The 22,716-nt window shown below is 46.5% G+C and overlaps 1 protein-coding gene across 2 annotated transcripts in view; it reads left to right on the top strand.

The window, feature by feature from the left end:
- Window positions 1–22,371, top strand: part of ELAVL1 (ELAV like RNA binding protein 1) — a 49,445-nt gene extending 27,074 nt beyond the window's left edge. The window contains exons 3-6 of one of the 2 annotated variants that reach the window (XM_066266625.1): window positions 6,018–6,121; window positions 8,313–8,466; window positions 15,007–15,142; window positions 17,911–22,371. In XM_066266625.1, the coding sequence (XP_066122722.1) occupies window positions 6,018–6,121; window positions 8,313–8,466; window positions 15,007–15,142; window positions 17,911–18,235 (719 nt within the window). In that variant the 3' untranslated portion in view covers window positions 18,236–22,371. Of the gene's footprint in view, window positions 1–6,017; window positions 6,122–8,312; window positions 8,467–14,916; window positions 15,143–17,910 lie in introns of both variants that reach the window. The other variant, XM_066266622.1, reaches the window with a different exon arrangement.
- The last annotated feature ends 345 nt before the right edge of the window (window positions 22,372–22,716 follow it).

Genomic DNA, 22,716 nt, shown 5'->3' with positions numbered 1-22,716 from the left:
TCCCTTGACCTCAGACCCAGGGTTTATTTATGCTTTATTTCTATTTCTTTCTCTCATCTTCCTCTTCTCCCCTCTGCATTATATCTCCCCACCAGGGGCTTTGGTAGCCCCCAGTCCTGTGTCCAGGAAGGCCCTGCCCTCCTCACACACTAGCAGTCTGTGCAGGATCCTTGTCCTGCCAGAGCTCTGCCTCTGAGCGCAACTGCTCCCCTGCCAAACCTCAGACTTCTTTCATCTGGGGCGTCTTCCATCCCCACAAAGGGGGAAGGTACAGCAACTGACCTTCCTTCATGGCATTGAGTTCTAGGAGGTCCACTGCCTCCATGGGGCAGTAGAATCATCTCTAAGGAGTTGAGAAGTATAGATTCCCATTCCTGCCTGCCATCCTGGGTCCCCAGGATCTAGAGTAGCTACACCATTACCTGCATGGCTTGTGGACTCTGTTGGAGAAACAGTAACTTGGAGAGGCTGCTTTGCGAAGTGAGTGCCTTCCCCCAGACACCTGGGTCTCCTCTCTATAATCTTGGGAAACATGCTCTCTGGGGTTCCCCAAGTGCACTTCCAGCATCAGCTCTCAACCTGGGCACATTAGAATCCTGGGGAGCTTTCAAAACTACTGAAGCCACCCCCACTCCTGCTCCACTTCACCCCCACTCCAATTTCATTACTCTGAGATGTGGCCTGGGAAATGGTCAGTTTTTAGAAGCTTCCTTGGTGATTCTAATGGGCAGCCAAAGACAAGTGATTGGTTTATGTTGAAGGAAAGGGTGGAGATGGGTGCTCAGCACTGTTAAGCACTTTAGCCTCATCAATTGAGTGAAAACCAGGTGCTCCCCTTTGTTCCTTCTCTCCCTTCCCTCATGCTGCACACAGGTGCCTACCATACAGGATAGAAAGATTAAGAGGACAGAGCCAGCCCTGGGGTAGGGGTATGCAGAGACCCCTCCCCACCTGGCTCAGAGGGCTTAGCCCAGCCCAGGAGTGCTGGCAGGGGAGCTGCTTTCTGGTACTGGAGGCCCTCCTGGAGCTCCCTTCTGCATCAACCCATCTTCAGGCCTTCTTTGTGGGTTTTCCACTGCCCCCTCCTTGGCACACACCACTCTAATTTCACACCTGCTCAAGCTCACAGACTCTCCACAGGTCTTGACGCACTGCGTCTGCTCTCCACACAGCAGCCACCTCTAGCCATTCCCCCTTTTCCTAGAACACACCCATTGTTTCCACCTTAGAGCCTTGGCACTTGCTCTTCTGTCTGGAGTGCTTGCCCCTACCCATCCTGATGTATTGCTTCAGATATCAACTCCTCAAAAGGAGGTCCTGGCTGTCCTGTCTGCTGAGGGTCCATCCTGTCAGCCTCTCACTATAGAAAGATTCTCCTCATAGCACCTGTGTGGTGGCTTTGTTTAGTCTTTTCTTTTTTTAAATTTTTTTATTTATTTATTATTTATTTATTTATTTTACAGAGTCAGAGAGAGGGATAGACAGGGACAGACAGACAGGAACGGAGAGAGATGAGAAGCATCAATCATTAGTTTTTCATTGCGCATTGCAACACCTTAGTTGTTCATTGATTGCTCTCTCATACATGCCTTGACCGCAGGCCTTCAGCAGACCAAGTAACCCCTTGCTGGAGCCAGCGACCTTGGGTTCAAGCTGGTGGGCTTTTCCTCAAACCAGAGGAGCCTGCGCTCAAGCTGGCGACCTCGGGGTCTTGAACCCGGGTCCTCTGCATCCTAGTCCAACGCTCTATCCACTGCGCCACCGCCTGGCCAGGCTGTTTAGTCCTTTCTTGCTGTTTGTTGTACAACTTGCCCAGTGGGGTGTGAGTTTCGCTAAGGTACAAGCTTCCTTCTTTATGATCAACCCCCCGCCCCCAGCCAGCCTGGCCTGAGTTCTGATGCATACTAGGTGTTTAGTTAATATGAATGGACTCATTGAGGAGAACTGAAGTGGGGGTAGTACCGGGGAAGGGAGACAGTGCCATCTGAGGGTATGTGACTTCCTAGGTGACATTGGCAGATGCAGTCACAGGTGGTCAGAGAAATCAGCCAGGAATACTGATGGAGACAAGGACCAAAGGCAGAGTCTTGGAGACCAACTGATAAGGATAAAGGATGGTCTGACTGCTGGTGGCGCAGTGGATAGAGCATCAGCCTGGGACTCTGAAGTCCCAGGATCGAAACCCCAAGGGCACTGGCTTAAGCGCAGGCTCTTTCGGCTTGAGCACAAGATCATCAACATGGTCCCAAAGTCTCTGGCTTGAGCAGGGGGTCACTGGCTTGGCTGGAGCCCACAGGTCCAGACACCTATGAGAAGCAATCAGTGAACAACTAAAGTGATGCAACTATAAGTTGATGCTTCTCATCTCTCTTCCCTCCTTTCTCTCTCTCTCCCTCTCCATCTCACTCTAAAAAATGAGGGATAGTCCAGAGGACAAACCAGAAGAGAGATAGCTAGGAAGGAAGAAAGCCAGACACTGTTGCCACAGCATGAAGGTGGCACCTCAAACTGAAAGTTCATGGAACTGTGCATGGGGCAGTGCCCAAGGGTCATGGATGGCCTTGATGCAGATAGTGCTAGCAGTCAGCAGTGACCACCCTGGGGAGCCAGCCAGGGCTGTTGGACACTGGGATGGGGCAAGGTCCATATTTATTTATTTTAATAGAGAGAGAGAAACAGATAGGGACAGACAGGAAGGGAGAGAGATAAGAAGCATCAATTCTTCATTATGGCACCTTAGTTAATTGTGTTCTCATATGTGCCTTTGGGGGGGGTGCTACAGCAGAGCAAATGACCCCTTGCTCAAGCCAGCGACCCTGTGCTCAAGCTGGTGACCTCGGGGTTTCAAACCTGGGTCCTCCATGTCCCAGTCCAGTGCTCTGTCCACTGCACCACAGCCTGGTCAGGCAAGGGCCATATTTATATGCTGAGAGGAGCCAGCTGCAAGACATAGGAACGGGGCCTGGGTGAGTTGTCATTGGTGTCTGGTTTCTCTAGCAGTGCTTAGGCCACCTGGGCACTGTCAGGGAAGAAGGCAGTTGATCCAGGGGAGAATTGGCCTTGAGGGAAGAACAGAAAAACAAGGAGACTCATGTGCATGGGGTGCTGATCAGAGAGGAGGCAGAGGAACCTGTCTAGGTCCGAGCCAGATAGGAAGGGCTCCTTGGCCTGGCCACAGGGAGAAACAAAGTGGGGTTTAAGAGCAGGTGTTTGAGGGTAAAAATCCCAGGCAAGCTGGACTTTGGTTGGGAATTCATATCACAGACCTTTGTATTCTCAGCTCTCACATTTGTGGTCTGGACTGTTTGCAAGGACCCTAAGTCCTGTACTGGAGCCAGTTGTAGTTTTCTGAGCTATGAGTATGACTCTCCTCATGGATGGGCCTGGGCCCCACAGCCCTGCTCTCTGAGGTGCTCACTGTCCAGGGCTCCAGAGCCAAGTCTTTGAGACCCATGGCATTTGTTAAAATATGGGTCTAGAGGGTCAGGTTTTGTTTTTGTTTCTTTTAAAAAAGAAAGAGGCCATGCAAATAATTTATATAGCTACTCTGCCCTGAAAGAGAGCGAAATTCCACAAGGCGCTCCATAAGTGTGGGTTGCACAGCGACTTCTTTCCAAAGCCTACAGTGGGGGTGGGGGTTGACCTTACGATAGAGAAGAAACCTGCCAAACTTCCTGCCTCTGCCAGGTTCACAGTTACCACCTGTGTTAGTCATGTTGACAGTATGAACCCCTAGTATGATGTCAAGAGAAGGGCATTGCACTTGGTAGTCTTCCTCCCAAAACCCATCATGCCAACCTAACCATGAGAAAAATCTGATGAATCCGTACTGAGAAGGACTCTACAACATGCCAGCCCTCTTTGAAACTGTTAAGGTCATCACAAGCAAGGAAGGTCTGAGAAATTGTCACAGTCTAAGGAGACATGATGACCAGATGTTACATGGGATCCTGAATGGCATCCTGGGATAGAAAAGAACATTAGGGGAAAACCTACTGCAATAGAAATCAAATTTGGACAGCAGTTAGTAATTTATTGTTGCTGGTTCATTACTTGTAACAAGTCTTCCCTCCATTGTAGTATAAGATGTTACTAATGGGAAACTCGATGTAGGTTATATGGGAACTCTGTATTATCTCTAGCTTTTCTTTAAATCTAAAAATAAAAGTTTTTATTAAGTGTCAAAACTGAGTTAGACTGCCCACTGGGTTCCTCTGACGCTGCAGCTGAGCTGGCACAGCTGCAATGAGGATCTCCACTTCCATGTGGCTCATGGCGTGGTTGTATTTTCTTATCTGCTCATTGTAACTCTGCCAATTTGATGAAGAGATGCATCAAAGCTCAGTGATGGTGGGCCTTGGTCTTACAGCTCTGTTTCTGCCCAGGGTACTGCCCTGCGTTTAGTGGGTGCCCTCAAACGTGGCGTGTATGTGGGTCAGATGTGGGCACATGGTGGTTCTCTTCTCTGCACCTCCTCCTCCTTGTCCCCTGCAGTGAAGGTATCAGGCTCCTTCCACCTCTAAACCCCAGCCTTTGCTCCTCTCTAGCCTCTTGGGAATCCACAGCCCCTTACCTGCTATCTGAGTCCCTTGTGGGTATCCAGCTGGTGGTCATTCCCTTTTCTAAAAGTTTCACAAAGGAGTCGGGGACGTGCTACCTGTAACCTTGGATTTTTTTGAGGAAGAGTTCAGGTTTTTGCATCTCTTATGATTCCCCCAGCCTTAAGCTGATAATGCTATTACAGTGGAGTCCACTGCTGACAGGGACCCTACAAGCTCAGCTAGGGCTGTGAAGGAAGTGCTGGTGCTGCCCGATGGGGTTGAAACTTCTCTCAGTGCTTTCTTCTTGTGCCCACCAGTGGGTCACAGGGAAGTCAGAGGAACCGATGCTGGATACCACCAGGTCCCAGCAAGCTTTCCCCACTCTGGGGTTGGAAGTGGTAGAGTGGTGCCTATCTACCTATCTGCCACTTGTAATCATCCTCCTCCCCTTCTCAGACTCCGGCCCTCTCAGAATGACCGTCACCAGTGAGACCAATCATTGTCATTGCTGTGGTGATGGGTTCCCCAGGATGCAGTCAGTTGCACTTTTAAATTGTTTCTTTTTAAATAACTTTTTTACCTGACTGGTGATGGCGCGATGGATAGAGTGTTGACCTAGCACTCCGAGGTCCCAGGTTTGAAACCCCTGAGGTCACCAGCTTGAGCGTAGGGTCACTGGCTCGAGCAAAAGGTCACTGGCTCAGCTTGGGCCTCCCAGTCAAGGCATATGTGAGAAACAATCAATGAACAACCAAAGTGAGGTAAATACAAGTTGATGCTTAACTTTCTCTCTTCCTCTTTCTCTCTCTAAAAAAATAATAACTTTTCTTTACATACAAAAGTAACATTTGTTCTTTGCAGAAAATGTACAAATAAATAAATAAGTCATTAATATAGATTGTAACCATCAGTCTATAACTTCACTTCCTGCAGGCTCTGGCTCTTAATGTTTCTGTTTTCTGTGGGGAGGTTTTATTTGTTTTTTGTTTTGTTTTGCTTTTTAGGTGAGAGGAGGGGGGATAGTGAGGCAGACTCCCGCATATGCCTAGACCAGGATCTAACCTGCAACCCTACCTGGGCCAATGTCAAGTACCAAGCTATTTTTTGTAGATGGTTGTCATGCTCCAACTGAGCCATCCTCAGTGCCCTGGGCCACGCCTGAACTAATCAAGCCACTGGCTGTGGGAGAAGAGAGAGAGAGAGAAGGGGGAAGCAGAGGAGAGGTAGAGAGAAGCAGATGGTTGCTTCTCCTGTGTGCCCTGACCGGGAGTCAAACCCAGGACATCCATACACCAGGCCAACACTATCCAATGAGCCACCGGCCAGGGCCTCTGTTTTTCCTTTGTCTTTTCTCTGACCTTGTTCTTTTGAGCCCAGCCTGACAGGAGGGCATAGCCCTGTTCATCTTCTCGGTTTCTCTCAGTCTCTCTCAATCTCTCTCAATTGGTTTACCAGTATGTACATGTTCTCCCACAGGACACAGCTTGGGCTATGGTTTTGTGAACTACGTGACTGCAAAGGACGCAGAAAGAGCAATAAACACACTGAACGGCCTGAGGCTCCAGTCTAAAACCATTAAGGTAAAGAATGCTAAGCACCACATCATTTATTACTTTCCTGGGCTGACATCTGTGCCAAGCCCTACTTACCTCACTGTCACTGTCCAGGATATCATTAGCACCTGTTGCTTTCAGGGTGTCGGGGGAGCATTCTGCTTGCTCACAATTGCAGCATTGCATGTCAGATGTGTGTTGAGTGGTGACTGTCCCAGGCCTCATGCTGTGGCTCATGGCTTCCTCAGCACCCCCAGTAAAAGGAGGGTCCCCATGAAGGGCATGCACACAGGAGCAGCCTCCTCCCCAGTCCAGGCCTCCCCTGCCTGTCTCCTGTTGGCTGCAAAACTCTGTTCATTTGCCGCCCCCTGCCCTGCCTTGTCCTGCCCTACCTGCTCCTTGCTGGCTGCAGTGGTGCAGTACTGTTGCCCTTCCTACCTCGTCACAGCCACTTCATTCAGCAGTCACTCAGCACACGTTTACTGAGCACCTGCTGTGTTCCAGACAGTGAACAAATGAGAGATTCTGTGTCCATGGAGCCGGGATGGGGTGTGGGGTGTGTGTTTTTGTGTGTGAGTGTTCTTGATACATAAAGCCACACTCCTGCCCTTCCTGCAGGCCTAAGCATTGTGATCCTGTTGTCTATGCCCTCATGCTGCCCAGTGACACTAAGAGATCATGTTGTTCCTATGTTATGGTCTCAGGCTCCTCACCTCATCAGTTTTGTGACCCTCAGAAAGTTCTACACAGTCCTCACCTTCTCGAGCACATGGTCCCGTATGCCCCACTTACATCTCACATCTTCCTCACTTGGTTCTGACTCCGTTGGGTGTGACTGAGTCCTGTTTCTTTAAAATTCCCCTTGTGGGCAGAAGAGTCCTCCCACCTGCCCCTTCCCATCAGGAGTGTGACCTTGGTCCCATTCCTCCTTCCAGCCTGCAGGGTCTACGCATCTGTCACCTTTTCTTCAAAGACCTTTTCTTTGAAGAAAGCATCAAAAGACCTTTTCTTGTCATCAGCCCTGCAGCCTCCCCTCATCACCTCTAGTGCACACACATGCCATTTTATCTAAGCCACTACCAAAGTTCCTTTTAGGCTTTCTTCAAGTTTGCAGAACAATATTAAAAACCATTTGCACTTAAAAAAAAAGATTGCAGAACAGCGCATAGCGAGCAGGCTGACAGCTGTCGGGAATAGGGAGCGCTGGCTGCAAGGGAGAGGGAGTTATTGAGCAAAAAAGAAATAAAAAGAGAGCCTGGTTTGTGGTGGTACAGTGGATATAGTATTGACATGTAATGCTGAGGTCGCCTGTTCGAGCCCCCTGGCTTGCCCAGTTAGGGCACATATGAGAAGCAACAGCTATAACAAATTGATGCTTCCCACCCTCCCTACACACCCCCGCTTTTCTGTCTCCCTCTCCTTTCTCTAAAATCAGTAAATCTTAAAAAGAAAGAAAACTCATGCAGACAGACAGCAGTGTGGTGATTGTAGTATTGTGATGGGGGAGGTGGTGGAAGGTATGGTGGTGGAAGGGAGTAAATGGTGATGGACGGAAACTTGGGATGGTAACAACACAATAGTATACAGATGATGTGATGTAGAATTGTTTACCTGAAACCTGTATAATTTTGTTAACCAGTGTCACCCCAATAAATTCAATAAAAAGGAGAAAAAAGATTGCAGAACATAAGTCCAAAAGGCCGAGAGCTATATAATATTGAATAGTTGAGTGTGGAGTTCAGGGCTCCCCACACACTCACGGTCCCCATTGTGACTCCCAGGGTGAGCTTGCCTATTCACAGGTGGCTGTTGCACTCCCAGCAGCACCCAGCTCTCTTGTCCACCACCCCTCATGCTCCTCACAGGCAGTTCCTGTTCCCAGCCCAGCTCATCATCCAGAGAGGGATAAGGCCTTGGTAGGTGGACAGGTAGCAGGATTGGGTTCCTGCCCTGCCACCGACCATCTGTGGGCTCTCAGTCACTCACTTTGTAAAACAAATAATGTTTCCCTCACTGAGATGTGAGGGCCACGTGAGAACACGGCCGCTATCAGCTCATTGGCCCATGGGGAGCTGCCAATAGGTGCAGCCATGAGTGAAAAGTGTTTGTGTGTTCTCTCGCCATAGTTTGGCTTTTTCTCACCCCAAAGCTTAACACCCTCCCTCAATGCTTTGGTTGCACACCTTCGCTAACCACAGAAAGTGGTTTTGTTTTCAAGGTGTCATATGCTCGCCCGAGCTCAGAGGTCATCAAAGATGCGAACTTGTATATCAGTGGGCTCCCCAGGACCATGACCCAGAAGGACGTGGAGGACATGTTCTCTCGGTTTGGGCGAATCATCAACTCCCGGGTCCTTGTGGACCAGACAACAGGTACGGCAGTGGCCTGGGATGTGTGGTGAGGTTTTTTTCTCTAGGCTGGGGTCGGGTGTTCTAGACAAGAGAGATCATACTTGATTTTAAATGTCATCAGTTCCACCTATGAAGATAGACTCAAAATGAGATGACATTGGTGTTTGTTTTCTGAGATTGGAGAGGTAAAGTGGTATGAAAGAGCTCCCATGTCAAAGGACCTGGCTGGTTAGCTCAGTGGTAGAGCATTGGCCCAACATGTCGATGTCTTAGGTTCAATTCCCGGTCAGGGCACACAGGAGAAGCGCCCCTCTGCTTCTTCACCCCTCCCCCTCTCCCTTATCTCTGTCTTCCTCTTCTGCAGGCATGGCTTAGTTAGAGCAAGTTGGCCTCTGGTGCTGAGTAGGCTCCATGGCCTTGCCTCAGGCACTAAAATAGCTTGGTTGCTGAGCAGTGGAGCAATGGCCCAAAGTGGGCAGAGCGTTGCCTGGTAGGGGCCTTGCTGGGTAGATCCTAGTCAGAGTGCATGTGTGAGTCTGTCTCTGCCTCCCTGCTTATTACTGATAAAAAATTTAAAAAAAAAGATACATATATATTATATATATATATATAATATATATGTATATAATATATATATATATGAAACAAAACGAACTCCCATGTCAGGGTGGCATTTTATGGTGAAAACACCAGGACATATTTTCCCTTAGGCACCCATCCTGGCCCAGCCTACAAGTGGGGTTCAGGGTTTTGCTGCTATCCTTATTGTAGGCATACAGTATGCGGTATGACAGTGTTTACTCATGGTCCAGTTCTTTTTTAGCCATGAAGCTACAAGAGTGACTGTTTCTGATTATTTAGATGCCCACCCACAGAACTCAAAGGTAGTGAATTCCTCCTGCTAATCATCCCGGCCCCTCTTAGGTCATCTCAGTTCAAGGCATTAACCACTTAGGCTCTGGGCTTTGTGTGAAGCAGTCAGACACTGATGAGCTGAGGCTTCACACTCACAACCCTGGAAGCAGTCCCTGGTGGGCAGGCAGGCAGGAAGCTGGCCTATGGCCCCCACATACCCTGCTGGCCTAGAAATTAGGGTTGGGACATCCCTTGCCAAGTCCTGTACATGCCTCTGGCGAGCAGTGAGCTTGGGTCACACTGCCTTTAGAACTCCTCACTTCTGTTCCCACCAGGAATGGGAATCTGCTGACAAACTAGAAAGGTACCCTCTTGCCCACAGAGTTCAGCAAAGCTGGTGGAATTGTCTGGGTTTGACTTTTATGTTTTTCCAACACAATATTCACCACCCCCTTGGCTGTGGTATTAAAACTAGTGTTGGTTAGTTAGGTCACAGGAAGTCATAGCTCTGAGGTGACCTCTCCTTTGCAGACCAAACCCCAGAGAACAGGTGGGCGGAGACCCACACATTTTTTCACGTTCCCCCCAACTTGTGTACTTTCGGGCAGGTGGCCTTGTCCGCTGCCCTCCTTTCTCTATCCCCAGCTGTGGAAGCTGAGATTTGTGCCTGCTGGGGGCCAGACCATAAGAGAAATGGACAGCTTGAGTCTCCGACGGTCCTGAGGAGGAGAAGTGGCTTATGGGCTGTGGTCCACAGGCTCAGGTCACTGGCATTTCATGGGAGTTCTGGTTAGCCCCATAGTCTGGCACCAACACCAGGTTGGCTCAACTCCACCCATTCTTTCATTCTTCCCCTTTGCTCTAGGGTAGGGGGTAGATACGGGGTGAGGAGACCATTTATTTGGGATATAATATACCACCCTGGCCTGCACCAGATTACTTTCCTATAGTCCCTGAAGCCCCCCTTGAGAGAACAACGCAGTGTGGTTAGCTGGTCAGTGCATGTGTTTACTCCCAGCCCTTCTGCGTAAGTGCGTCTGAGTGGGCTGCCCAGGGACCCATATTCTCCCTCTGTGGCCATGCTTGTCTAGATTGCACAATGGACTACTTTGCCTCTGCTGACTTTTCCAGTACTGCAGAGCAGGACCTTACTCTCTGGAGCCCAGCCACTTCGAGAGCACACACCCCTGCCACCTGTCTTTTATGTCACTTCTGTAGATAGCTCCATTGGCCATTTGCTGGGGACTTTGTCTCCTTTCCTCTGTAAGGCTTGTGTCTCCTAGAGTGTTGAGGGGTACCTCAGGGTTGTCCCCCCGGGCTCAGCTGTTACTTCAGGGTGGTGTATCAGACCCTCAGGCCTCCCTTCCAGCCTCTGCTACTTCAATGAAGGAACGAGGGCACCCACCCAACATCTTTTGTGTTGTGGAATACTTGCAAGTGGGGTGGAAGGAAGAGATGAGGGATTCCCCGGGGCACCCTCCCCCAGCCCTGCCTTTTGATCCTGAGGGTAGAATTAGAGAGTAGAAAGATGAGCCTGGGGCTGTGTGCTTCCTTCTTCCCTTTGCTCTAGAGGAGGCCACCCACCCTGGACCCCTCTGCTGGCACCCCATGGAGTCCACAAGGGGCTGGGGCTGAGACAGCTTAGCAGGCAGGTTTGCCTTCATATAACGTGCTTTTTAGTGTTGAAGAAATGAGAGAACTCTCTTAAGAAACCTTTACATCGTAAACTGACAGAACTTAATTTTTCTTTTAATTTCTTTGCTTCTTTATCCATTTTAATTGTGAGCTTTATTATGGTTTACTCATCTAGAGATTGTGCCATTTATTGGTCTGCTCTAAATTCTATAAAAACACTGGTGGTGGGGGGAAGCAGAGCTATCTTCAAAAAAGGTACATTCACCAAATTAATGAAATAACATTCCCTTGTGTTAAATAACATTTGCTTTTTCTTTCTTGGATTTTATTCATGGAAATCAGGGAGTTTTCATTTGAAAGTCATTTTACAAAACCAATAGGGGTCCTGGCTGGTTTGCCCAGTGGGGGAGCATTGGCCTAGCTTGTGGATGTGCCAGGTTCAATTCCTGATCAGAGACACAGAAGAGGTGACCATCTGCTTCTCCACTCCTCCCCTTTCTCTCTCTCTCTCTCTCTTTCTCTCTCTCTTCTCCCACAGCCATGGCTTGGTTTGAGCAAGTTGGCCCTGGGTGCTGAAGATGGCTCTGTGGCTTTGCCTCACGTGCTAAAATAGCTCGGTTGCCAAACAACAGAGTAGCAGCCCCAGATGGACAGAGCATCGCCTGGTCAGGGTGCAAGCAGGAAGTCTGTCTCTGCCTCCCTGCCTCTCACTTAATTAAAAAAAAAAATAGGGAAACCCCACTGACACACACACTTTCTCTCTGCTTGATCTCAAAGTCTTAATGAATGGAATGACACCTTCTCCCTGAGGGCAGCTTTCTGTGGGAGCCAGCCAGATCTAACTTTCAGCAGTATTGCCTAAACTTAGATTCTGTTCAGATTTCCATCTACCTAAGCTGTTGTTCATGCCCTTTAAGAGTGAATAAAAACAGCATTTTTCAGGTGTTGCTTTGAACTGAAATTGAAAAATAAGCTCAGGTTCTAGAATTTCCTGGGGCACAGATGTGAATTGTTGCTAGGTCTGATCTTACTAAATCACTGATTGTCTCTGGCTGTGTGAATTTTAGATTTATATTTAAAGAGTCATGGAGCCCATGTCGGGTAGTCTTGAGACCTCTGGGAGCTGCTGTGTGATCTCTCAGGGTAGTGTGCTGTGGGGATGGGAGCTTTCCAGTGAGAGCTTTAGGACCTTGCATGGATATCCAGTGTGTTACAGTTGTAAACAAAGAACCTTGGCCCAAGGGTCCCTGACTATTCACTGTGTACTTCAGTGGGGGCCACGGTACCACATGCAAGTCGGGCCCAAATGTGGAACTCCAGGCCCAAAGACGTCAACTGTGCCTTTCAGTTTGTCATCTCAGCACCCCAACCAATGTGCCTGAGTTTTGCTATGCCTTCTGTTGCCTCCAGACCAGCCAAGAGACCCATGCCCCATGCCCATCAGGAGACAGTCAGTTGGATCCTGTGGGGAAATAGTGAGGAAAGGTGCTAGAGCGTGGGAACATCTGATGTGCTCGCTTAGCTGGTGGCCTAAGGTCCCGGGCTGTCTTGCTTGGATCATTGTCATTCACAACATACTGAAGACCTTTGTCTAGAGATGAAAATGTGACTTATGACACCCTGTTACTGACAGGCGAGACGAGAGTGTCTAGGATAGGGCTGTCGACTGCAGCCACCCCACTATTACTCCTAGTATTCCAGCCCAGTGACATCACCCTCAGACTGGTTCTTACTGTCACCTCTCCACTACACTTGGACCTTTAAACTTGATCCCCCTTTCTTCTCCTCAGAAGAAGAAGCAAGGCTCTTCTGTGGCTCCAAATTCCTTTGCCTGAGTCCCACCCCATTCCTTGACTTTTTCAAGGGCCAAGATCTCTTCATTGTTCCCCAGACCCAGAATATAGACAGACAAGGCTGAGGTCAACTGAGCCCTCTCCCACCCAGTTTACTAGGGTCTCGCTTTCACACCAGCTTAGCAGACACTGCCTTTAGCAACTGGGCCTTGGATCTCAGGCAGCTTAGTCCTGGGCCATGTTCCTGCTCTGTCGAGGAACTCAGTCAGGGCTTATTACCTGCCAGTGCCTCAGTCTAGGTAGCAAGAGAAGGTGCCTGCCCTTCTGAGGCAGATGCATCCTGACCCTTCCCATGCAGGAACCAGGTATGGAGTGGGCCTAAGGAAGGGACTCTTAACCTGCCAGAAGGTCTGTAGAGGACTGTCAGCACTGTTGTATGTCCCTGGCCAGTCGATGGAACAAGAGTGAGTGGCCTTACTTGATCCTGAGGGCAGTTGGGGCCCTCAGGAAGTCCCAGGACCTTACAGTGGTGAGTGAGGTGATGAAGTCAGGGAAGAGTGTTTGAGTAAGCCTTGCTTATTGGGGCTCCACACCCTTAGGGGATGAAGGAGAAGGCCAATCTGGGCACCACATAACCAGAGATTCTGTTGGAACTGCTGGAAAGGCCTGCTAAGGCCAGTACAGGTTATGAGGCCAGGTTGCTCCTAGTTTACTACAGCTGTTCAAAGGCACCACTGCTCCTTTGGCTCTCTGGCGGGGCGGAACAGGTATGGGAGGGTGCAAAGCCAGGGCAAATCCCTCAGACCCAGCCCTGATTGCCTTTGCTCCCCAGCCCATCTGGGCACCCCCACCACAGTCAGCACTTGGCATCAGAAGAGTGATGGAAGGGGGGTGATTGCCTCTAATGCGCCGGTTTTGGATGTGTTTGGGGTGTCTGTCACCAAAATACCTTTTGGCACTGAGAAACTCAGAAGACAGTTTGAAACCTTAATCTTTTATTGGTCATTGTTTTCTATTTTTTTAATTTATTGGGTTTTTTTGTTTGTTTTTTGTGACAGAGACAAGAGAGAGACAGAGGGACAAATAGGGACAGGCAGACAGGAAGGGAGATAAGAAACATCAATGCTTGTTTATGGCACCTTAGTTCATTGATTGCTTTCTCATATGTGCCTTAACTGGAGGGCTGCAGCAGACCGAGTGACCCCTTGCTCATGCCAGCGACCTTGGGCTCAAGCTGTTGACCTCAGGATTTTGAACCTGGGTCCTCCGCATCCCAATATGATGCTGTATCCACTGTGCCACCGCCTGGTCAGGCTAAACTTGTTTTTGTTTTTTGTTTTTTTAAGCGAGAGAGACAGGAAGGGAGAGAAACAATGAGAAGCATCAACTTGTATTTGTGTCATTTTAGTTGTTCATTGATTGCTTCTCATATGTGTCATGATGGATTGGGCTCAAGCCAGCAACCATGGGATCATGTTGATGATCCCACGCTGAAGCCGGTGACCTCAGGGTTTTGGACCTGGGACCTCAGTGTCCCAGGTCAACACTCTATCCAGTGCAGCACCACTAGTCAGGTGCCACAGAACTATTTATAGTTGTGTATAAATGTCCCTTTATTCTTATTTCTTTTTTTCTTTATTGATTTTAGAGAAGGAAGGGAGAGAGATAGAAATAGTGATCTGTTTCTGTATGTGTCCTGACCGGGGATCAAACTGGCAGCCTCTGCATATCAGAATGATGCTCTAACCAACCGAGCTATCTGGCCAGCCAGAGCTATCCCTTCATTCTTAATTTAAACATGGATCTGCTTAGTGTTTCCAATTCACATCATACAGAATAAGGACACCTTGACCCAGGAAGCCTTGAGAACTTGAGCATTTTTTTCTTAATTTATTGATTTTAGAGAGAGAGATTTGCTGTTCCACCTATCTATACACTCATTGGTTGATTCTTGCATGTGCCCTGATGCAGGGTCAAATGTGCAACCTTTTCATATGGGGATGACCCTCCAACCAACCAAGCCATCTGACTAGGGCGAGCATATTTAGGTTTAATTTTTGTTTATCTCATTAATCAGGCATCTAGTTTGAATCACAGTAGATTGAACTGACTTGACTTTTGCTTTTCAGTTTTAAAAAATCCTTACATATTTTCCCCCTAATTCCATTTTTGTTGGTTTATTAAAAAGGTTTGTCCAGAGGGGTTGCGTTTATCCGGTTTGACAAACGATCGGAAGCAGAAGAGGCAATTACCAGTTTCAATGGTCATAAACCCCCAGGTTCCTCCGAGCCCATTACCGTGAAATTCGCAGCCAATCCCAACCAGAACAAAAACGTGGCGCTGCTCTCCCAGCTGTACCACTCGCCAGCTAGACGGTTCGGAGGCCCCGTGCATCACCAGGCGCAGAGATTCAGGTGGGTCAGGAGGGCAGCGCTCTCTCACCTACCTACACCCAGCCTTTTCCCATTATTCTGGCTGTGCTTTGAAAGCTAGGTATCCACATGCAGTGGGAAGCACTGGGTATGCTGGGCTGATCACATCAGAAGGTCACACAGAATCATTTCATGTCTCTTGTGTCCCCAGTTCCATCAGAAGGGTATCTGTGTGAAAGCCATATATTTCCCACCAAGTGTTGTCTTTCATTAGAATTGAAAAGATGGCATCCACTCCTGCCAGCTCCGAGGAGAGGATGATAGCATGCCAGCACACAGTTTTTAGTGACCTGAGGGTGGAGCCATGAGTTGAAAAGATGACTCCACATCTATGAGATGTGCTAAGCCAGAGCTCTTCTTCCAGAGTTTTAAGCAGGTTTTAGTTGATTATCAGCCATAAGGCAACCCTTTTCAATACACCTAACCTTGTGGAGTAATTTTGGTATTTAAACACTATATGCCTTCTCTTTAAAAGCCATGTCCTTGAGGTGGACATTTTCCCCATGTTCTTTAGTCTTTCCATGTTGAAAATGATTCTAATTGTTAGGATCTAGTAGAACAGAGACAATTCGAGTCAATAACTTGGATTCCAAAATCAGGTGTATTACCACTTACAAATCACGGCAGTCTCACTTTAGGGGCTTTGTTTTTGTTTTTTTGTCAAAACCTCAAGAAGTGGCATCAAAGCTTCCTCAGGTATGTTAAGGATTTTTCTCTGCAACTTGTCAGGTTTCCCATCTTTGTTTTAAGCAGTGAGGTTGGGTAAAACCCTGCCCATTTCCATAGATGCAATTTAGCAAGGTATCACTTTCACAGCCCATTAATCCAGAGTTCTCAACTACATCAGATTCCAAAGCTGGCTCTCCTAGTTAATAGATAAAGGCAGGGGAAGTATCTTTAGACAGAGCAAGTATGGAAGTAAGATAACACAGTCCACCTCAATGTTGATCAGGCAGGCTGTATGGATGGCAGTGTTCATGGAATTATGGTAAGTCAGGAAAACCAGAGACTGTTGGAGGAGGAGGAGAAGGGGCCTTGGTCACAGCAACGAGGAGTAAGAAAGAAAGGGAAGACCAGAGGGGTGGAACTGTTGGTCAGGCAGGAAAGGGGTCAGGACTGCCAGAGGAACAGAGCAAATGATGGAAAGGGATGGTGGGTGGGTGAGGCAGGAGGGAAGATTCACCACCAGAGAGCAGATTAAGATAAGAATAAGAGAGAAAGACACAGAAGAGGAGAGAGTGCCTTTGTTCTTATCACATTGGGGAGAGCCCCAGATAAGGGAGGGTCAGCTCTCTGTTCATGCCCTCAAAGAAAGCATTCAGGATGGGTGGGTTTCCTGACAGGACAAAAGAAATTAGCAGGAGAAAAAAACAATTAACAGTGATTCACAAGAATGAGAATCATGTCAATAAAAGGCAGTAAAATATAACCTCAGATCATTTATACTATAAAAGGTACTTAAAGAGGTTCACTGTAATGAGTCCGGTCTGTATTGGTTCTCAACAAAATTTGGAGGAAATGAAGTCTTTTACAGGAGTACTTTTAAAATGGACACCCCTTCCCAGTTCTTATTGAGAACTAGCTGGATTCCTTTTCCCATTGCCACGTTAGTGCTGTTGTGGTCTCACTGTAGTCCCAGACGGACCCAGGGTCATTGACAAGCCACCTGAGTCATGTAACCAACTGAGACTTTCTGGTGCAGGCTGTTTAAAGTACTATAATTCTCATTAAGTCAAAACTAAGGCCAATAATGTGTCTATATTCAATATCTATGTCGGGTACAACCCTTGGTTCGGTGGGATGTACCTCAGGGGCTGGTCCCTCTGCCTGGGGTCATGTAAGAGAGTAGATCTGTGTAGTAGTCCTTAAAGACACCCTCTTAATCCTAGATCAGTCCCACAGCTTGAAAGCCGACTTTATTTTAGAACAGGTAATACTTCTCCATTTGTATTTTATGGTTTCACAGATGCTGTATCACACTCAAGTCCTCCTAAATTGACCTGAGACCATAATTTTTAGTTTGTGAACTACCCAGAGGACCACATAGCTTCAGTAATGATCTTTATTGCAATGGCCACACATTGGTAGAAAGCTCAGTTTTGATGTAACAGTGTCACTTTGGAAAGGGTCCTACATTTTTGGTATAGTTCAGTGACCCTGCAGTCCAGCCCCTGGCCCTTCTGGGATGTTATGAGCAGGCAATGGAAGGGTGCCCCAAGCTTTGGGAAGGTGTTCTCTCTTGTGCCAGCAGTGGCTCTTCACAGGGGCACGTGTAACTGGACACCTCCTGACTAAATGCTTGGAGATAGCAGGTTATGACCAGGGGAAGGTACAAAATTTGGAAGAAGAGAAGAAAAAAATATATAGGCCTCCCCAACATGCACACATGCACGCGCACACATACACACTGTACACAGACGCATAGTGGGAAGGGTGGAGAGAGTGGCTGGTCGGCCACTGATGGGCCATCACTCTAAGTGAAGTTGGTTGAGGCTTTGACCTTCCACACACAAGTGTCTCTCAGAGTCAACTCCCTCACTATACCACCATATTGAATTCCTCTTAGTTAAAAACAAAACCTTATTTGTGACAAGTGGATTGTGTCAGTGTCAGCCTTGGGAACTTCACCCCTGGCTGAGGGGAGAGAAGAGCCTGAGCCAATTCTGCCTGCTCCCCACCAGCTCCCCAGTGATGTTGGCATGCCTTTGCACACTGACCTTGACCTGAATGCTGTGCTCTCTGTTTGCTAGGTTCTCCCCTATGGGTGTAGATCACATGAGTGGGCTTTCTGGTGTCAATGTCCCAGGCAACGCATCTTCGGGCTGGTGCATCTTCATCTACAACCTTGGTCAAGATGCCGATGAGGGAATCCTCTGGCAGATGTTTGGCCCCTTTGGTGCAGTCACCAATGTGAAAGTGATTCGCGACTTCAACACCAACAAGTGCAAAGGCTTTGGTTTTGTGACCATGACAAACTATGAAGAAGCCGCGATGGCCATAGCAAGTCTGAACGGCTACCGCCTGGGGGACAAAATCTTACAGGTTTCTTTCAAAACCAACAAGTCCCATAAATAACTTGCTCATGCTTTTTTTTTTTGTACGGAATAGATAATTCAGAGTGAAGAAGTTGAAACTTTTTTGTTAGTGTACAACTCATTTGCGCCAATTTTCACAAGTGTTTGTCTTAGTCTAAATGAGAAGTGAAAAGGTTTTTATACTCTGAGATGCAGCCGACATATTCAAATGTTTGAAATCCCACATTGTTAGACCAACTTTAAGTTTCTTAAGTTATTTCCTTTAAAATATATATTAAACAAATCTAAGTAGACTGCATTGACTAACCCGTCCCTTGGGATGGTGGTGAAATTGAAGCATGCTTTACCTGCTAAGACTGTCTTAACACCCGTCTCACTCGGTGTCTCCACAAACTGGATAAAAAAAAAAAAGAAATGACCTTTTAGTTTTCGTTTTTAAACTAAAGACGTTAGACAGGTGCTGAGTGTGCATTTTCTCAACTGCTTCAACATTTTAAGCGATTCCTGCTTTGGTTGACATGAAATTGCTTCCCCAAGCAGGTCCCATTGTCACCTCTTGCTCACTCAGCCTTGGGCTTTGCCAAGTGGTCCTGGCAGTGGCCACGGACCTGTCTGACTGTGAGCTACCACTAGGGAGGGGCACAGCATGCCGGGCCAGGTCCTCCAAAGGAGGACACATTGTTTTGTAAGCCCAGGCATCAATGAGAATGGACCAAAGAGTTTTAGGGAAACTCCATATATTCCTGAGTGAGATCTAAGCCCCAGGCACACCTGACGATGTGTAGCTACTCTGACATCCTGAGTTCCTGTTCACACGATGCATGCACAGTGCCCCACACATCAGACACTGTTGTTCACAGTCATTTCTCCAGTTTTGAGAAGCATTTACCATAGCGCGAATGTGTACAATAGCTCTATTTTTAATAACATAAACATTTGAGCATTGTATTTCTCGCATCCCTTCTCGTGAGTGCTAGACTTTTTTCTATTTTAGTTGGAATTTGTTTTGAAACGTTGCTTTCATATGAACACTCAGCAGAAAAGTACTTACTTCTTGCCAATTATCTATTAACAAAAAAAAAATCTTTGATTTGTAGTTTTTAAAGATTAACCCTCAAAGTTCTCTTCATAATTGCTTTGACATTTTGGGTTGTTCTGTTCTGTTAATTTTCTTTTGCTTTTTTGTGTTTTTTGTTTGTTTTTACTTTTGCATTTAAGACCATTAAATTTGATTTTGTTTTGCTCAAATTTTGTTTTGTTTTTTATTTTACCTTTTCTTTCTTTTTGGCTAGGTGAGGTACAGGTGGCTCAGCATTCAGGGAGAATGTGTAAGATCTTAAACAAATACTGGCCTCAAGACCAAGCATTTTCAGATCTGTAATGTGGGAATGTGTGGTCACAGATGGTGTTTTTAAAATGGGGAGCCAGTAAGGAGAGTCCAAGAGAGGGCTGGAGAAGTAGCCAGGGCCAGATCTCCGGGCAACTCCTAAGGAGAATGATCTGATTTTATAAATAGTGTGTAGAGAGAAGAATAAACAAGATAACTTAGTACCAACAGTTTTTAACCTTAACATGAGACTAAAACATGTAATGATAAGAACGATAAGCTGTTTTTTAGTTGCTGTGATCATGGAATAGCAGCATTATTTATTTATTTATCTATTTATTTATTTAAGTGGAAAAATAAAAGGGCCGGTAGGCACCGCATTCTCCAGAGCAGATCAGTGTTCTGAGAAGCCTTTGAAATTTTTTGAGGTTGCCTGTCCCCACCGTTACCCTCATACTTTAACTGAGGAGCTGCCAGCTGCTTGCATTATCCTCCCAAATTTAAGATGTTGCCATATTGTTTTCCTACAAAAGGCCAATTTCATACCTACAGCTTTGTCTCATAAGTTGGCTGTGCCATGGAGGGCCTCCTCCATTCAGCAGAAGTTCCCAGATCCCAACTCAAAGCCAGCATACTTGCCTCCTCATAGAACCCAAAACACAAAGAGGGTCCCTGCTCTGTTGCCCCAGAGTGCTGTTCACCCTGGGACTGATGGGTTTTCTGGCAAAATATGCCTTTCAGGTTGTGTAGCCTTGGGCCAGTGTCTTCACAGAGATGAGAATCCCAATTCTGAAACCCATTCTTAAAGTCCTCATTGACATCCATTCCTGCTAGCCCTTGCTAGAGCTTGTCCTACAAGGGTAATGTCAAGTGCACACTAAAGTGATGCTCGCTTACTGCAGTGCAGCTTCTTTGTTCTCCTCCCTTGTATTTGAACCAGATTGATCTGATGCTGGCTCAGGTGAGAAGCAGATGTGAAGTGCACGTGAGCCTTTGAAAGTTGCCTGAAGTTTCTTTGGTCAGTAAAAGTCTCATGTTACATGATCACCACAGCCTTCTAGCTAAAAATCCCAATGTGTTTTTTTTATAGTTTTCGATGTGTAGGTATGTGGAAGGATTCCACTTTTGACATGTATCTCCTGAGAAGCAATTGTCATCCTGTCCAGGTACAGATGGCTGGCCCTGTGTCCATAGAGTTCATTACATCTTCTCTAGGTTTGTTTGCAAAAGGAAGATCCATTTTTTAAAAGTCACAATCCAAAAGAAACCATTTTTAAAATTTTACATAATACAATCATATTTGTATTTTGCAAAATTAGTGCTCTTATTTGGAAATTTTGATGAAAAAGAATGAAGAGTAGATAAAGCTAATTTATCAGCAGTTTGGTTTGGTACATAAATACCAAAAAGGCTTTGACCCAATTCTCTTTTGGCCTGTGTAAGTCCCCCTAACAGTTTTTGCTAAGCAGCTCCAAACTTGTGAGCCTGGTTCCCATTGAGTTACTTTTTACCCTCGGTTCTGCCCTTCTTTAGCTTCTCAGTATAATATGCTAGGCTGTGGTCTTTTACCCCGGCTGTGCCTCTCAGCAGCAGATGGTGCCGGGTGTTCTCTGCCATCTTTGTCCAGAAGGTGAGTCTTTCCCTAGCCAAAGGCAGCTGTCCTAACCTTTGAGAGTGCATTGGGGTTAGTGCTGGAAACCTAGCATGCCGGGTCTGCACCAGGAGGAGCCAGCCTTTGGAGCTGGCAGCTGAGAGGTGCCTGCTGGAGCAGACAAATAGATGAATCTACGACAGTTATTGGCAATAATTTATCCTGGTTGACCCCCACTTTGGGGCCATCGACTGACCTAAGTCCACTGTTGGGCTGGAAAATCAAAGTCAGCACCACCCAGCTGTTCCATTTCATATCTCATTCAGCCTGATTTTTTTTTTCTCTGCTTTTTGCAGCCTTGGGTTGGATAAAAAAGAATAAGCTGCCCACCCTCCACCCAAGCTCTCCACTTGAAATTCTTCTCATCTTTCTAGGACCTACCACCCCACTCCTATTCATCAGATTCTCAGACCAGCCACCAACTGAAGTCGCACATGCTTTCTGTTGAGTGGCATTGGTAATTGACCCTTTCTTACGATAGCAGCAGAACCTGAATCCCAGATCTTTGGCAGGGTTGAAGGTTCTAAACCTTTTGATTTGCCTCTGACTTCTAATGATTGTATTGTATATTTTCCCCACTACTTTTTGGTGACATAGTTCAGTTTTCCACTGGGTCATTTTTTAAAAAGAAAACTTAATTGTAAGTCACCACCAGGACCTATGTTAGGCTAACCAGTGGTCTGAACAGTAACTGAGAGGACTGCATTGCACTTCCCCCTGGAAGAGGCTTGTCCATTGGTTGGGACCACTTCTTCACCGTGTAATGTTCTGTTTACAGTGACTCGCTCTGGGGGAACGGGGAGCTTTCCTGGCTGGTCCTCATGTTGTATAGTAGATGAGTAGACATTTTGTATATTAGTGTTTTAAGTTACTGATTTGTTTTATATAAAATAATTTATTTTTCAGATACCATTTTTCATTTTAACTTTGTTTTTACATGGGTTTGTTTTCAATAAAGTATGACACTGCTGTCCAAAAGTCAACAATAAAATGAATCCCATTGTGTTATTTTGAGGATGCTTATGTAACTAGCTTTTTTTTTTAATTTTCAGAGGAAAAAGCCCTTCTCAGTTTTCCATCTTCCCATTTGCATTTTTATCCTTGTGAATAAATGTTCTTTAGTGTTTCAAGAGGAAAAAGCAAACCTAGATTTTGATAATCCAGAAGATTTCAGACTAATAAAGAAGCTTTGAAAGAAGACCATTTTTCAAACTTTTAGTGAAGTGTCAATATTTTTTGTCAATGGCTTTCTCAATGGGAATGAAACTTTTGCACCATTTTCAGAGTTTTTATAGAGATGCCAATTGATATATTTACATGTAATGGAAACATGAAAAAGTTTTATTAAACAGTTGTTCATAGCTGTGTAGATATTTTAATTCAGTTTCCAAAGCTCTCAAAGAGTATTTTTGGAGTACGGAGTGATAATGGTTTGGGGTGTTAACAATTCCAAACATTCAATTGTCGGAATAGTTTTTTCCACAGGTATCAGGTTTGTGTTAAACACTGTATGTGAACTATTACTGGAATTCTGTGATATTTT

This window comes from Saccopteryx bilineata, chromosome 1, assembly GCF_036850765.1.
Source record: "Saccopteryx bilineata isolate mSacBil1 chromosome 1, mSacBil1_pri_phased_curated, whole genome shotgun sequence".
NCBI classification, from domain to species: Eukaryota; Metazoa; Chordata; class Mammalia; order Chiroptera; family Emballonuridae; genus Saccopteryx; species Saccopteryx bilineata.
This window is presented reverse-complemented; position numbering and strand designations above follow the sequence as displayed.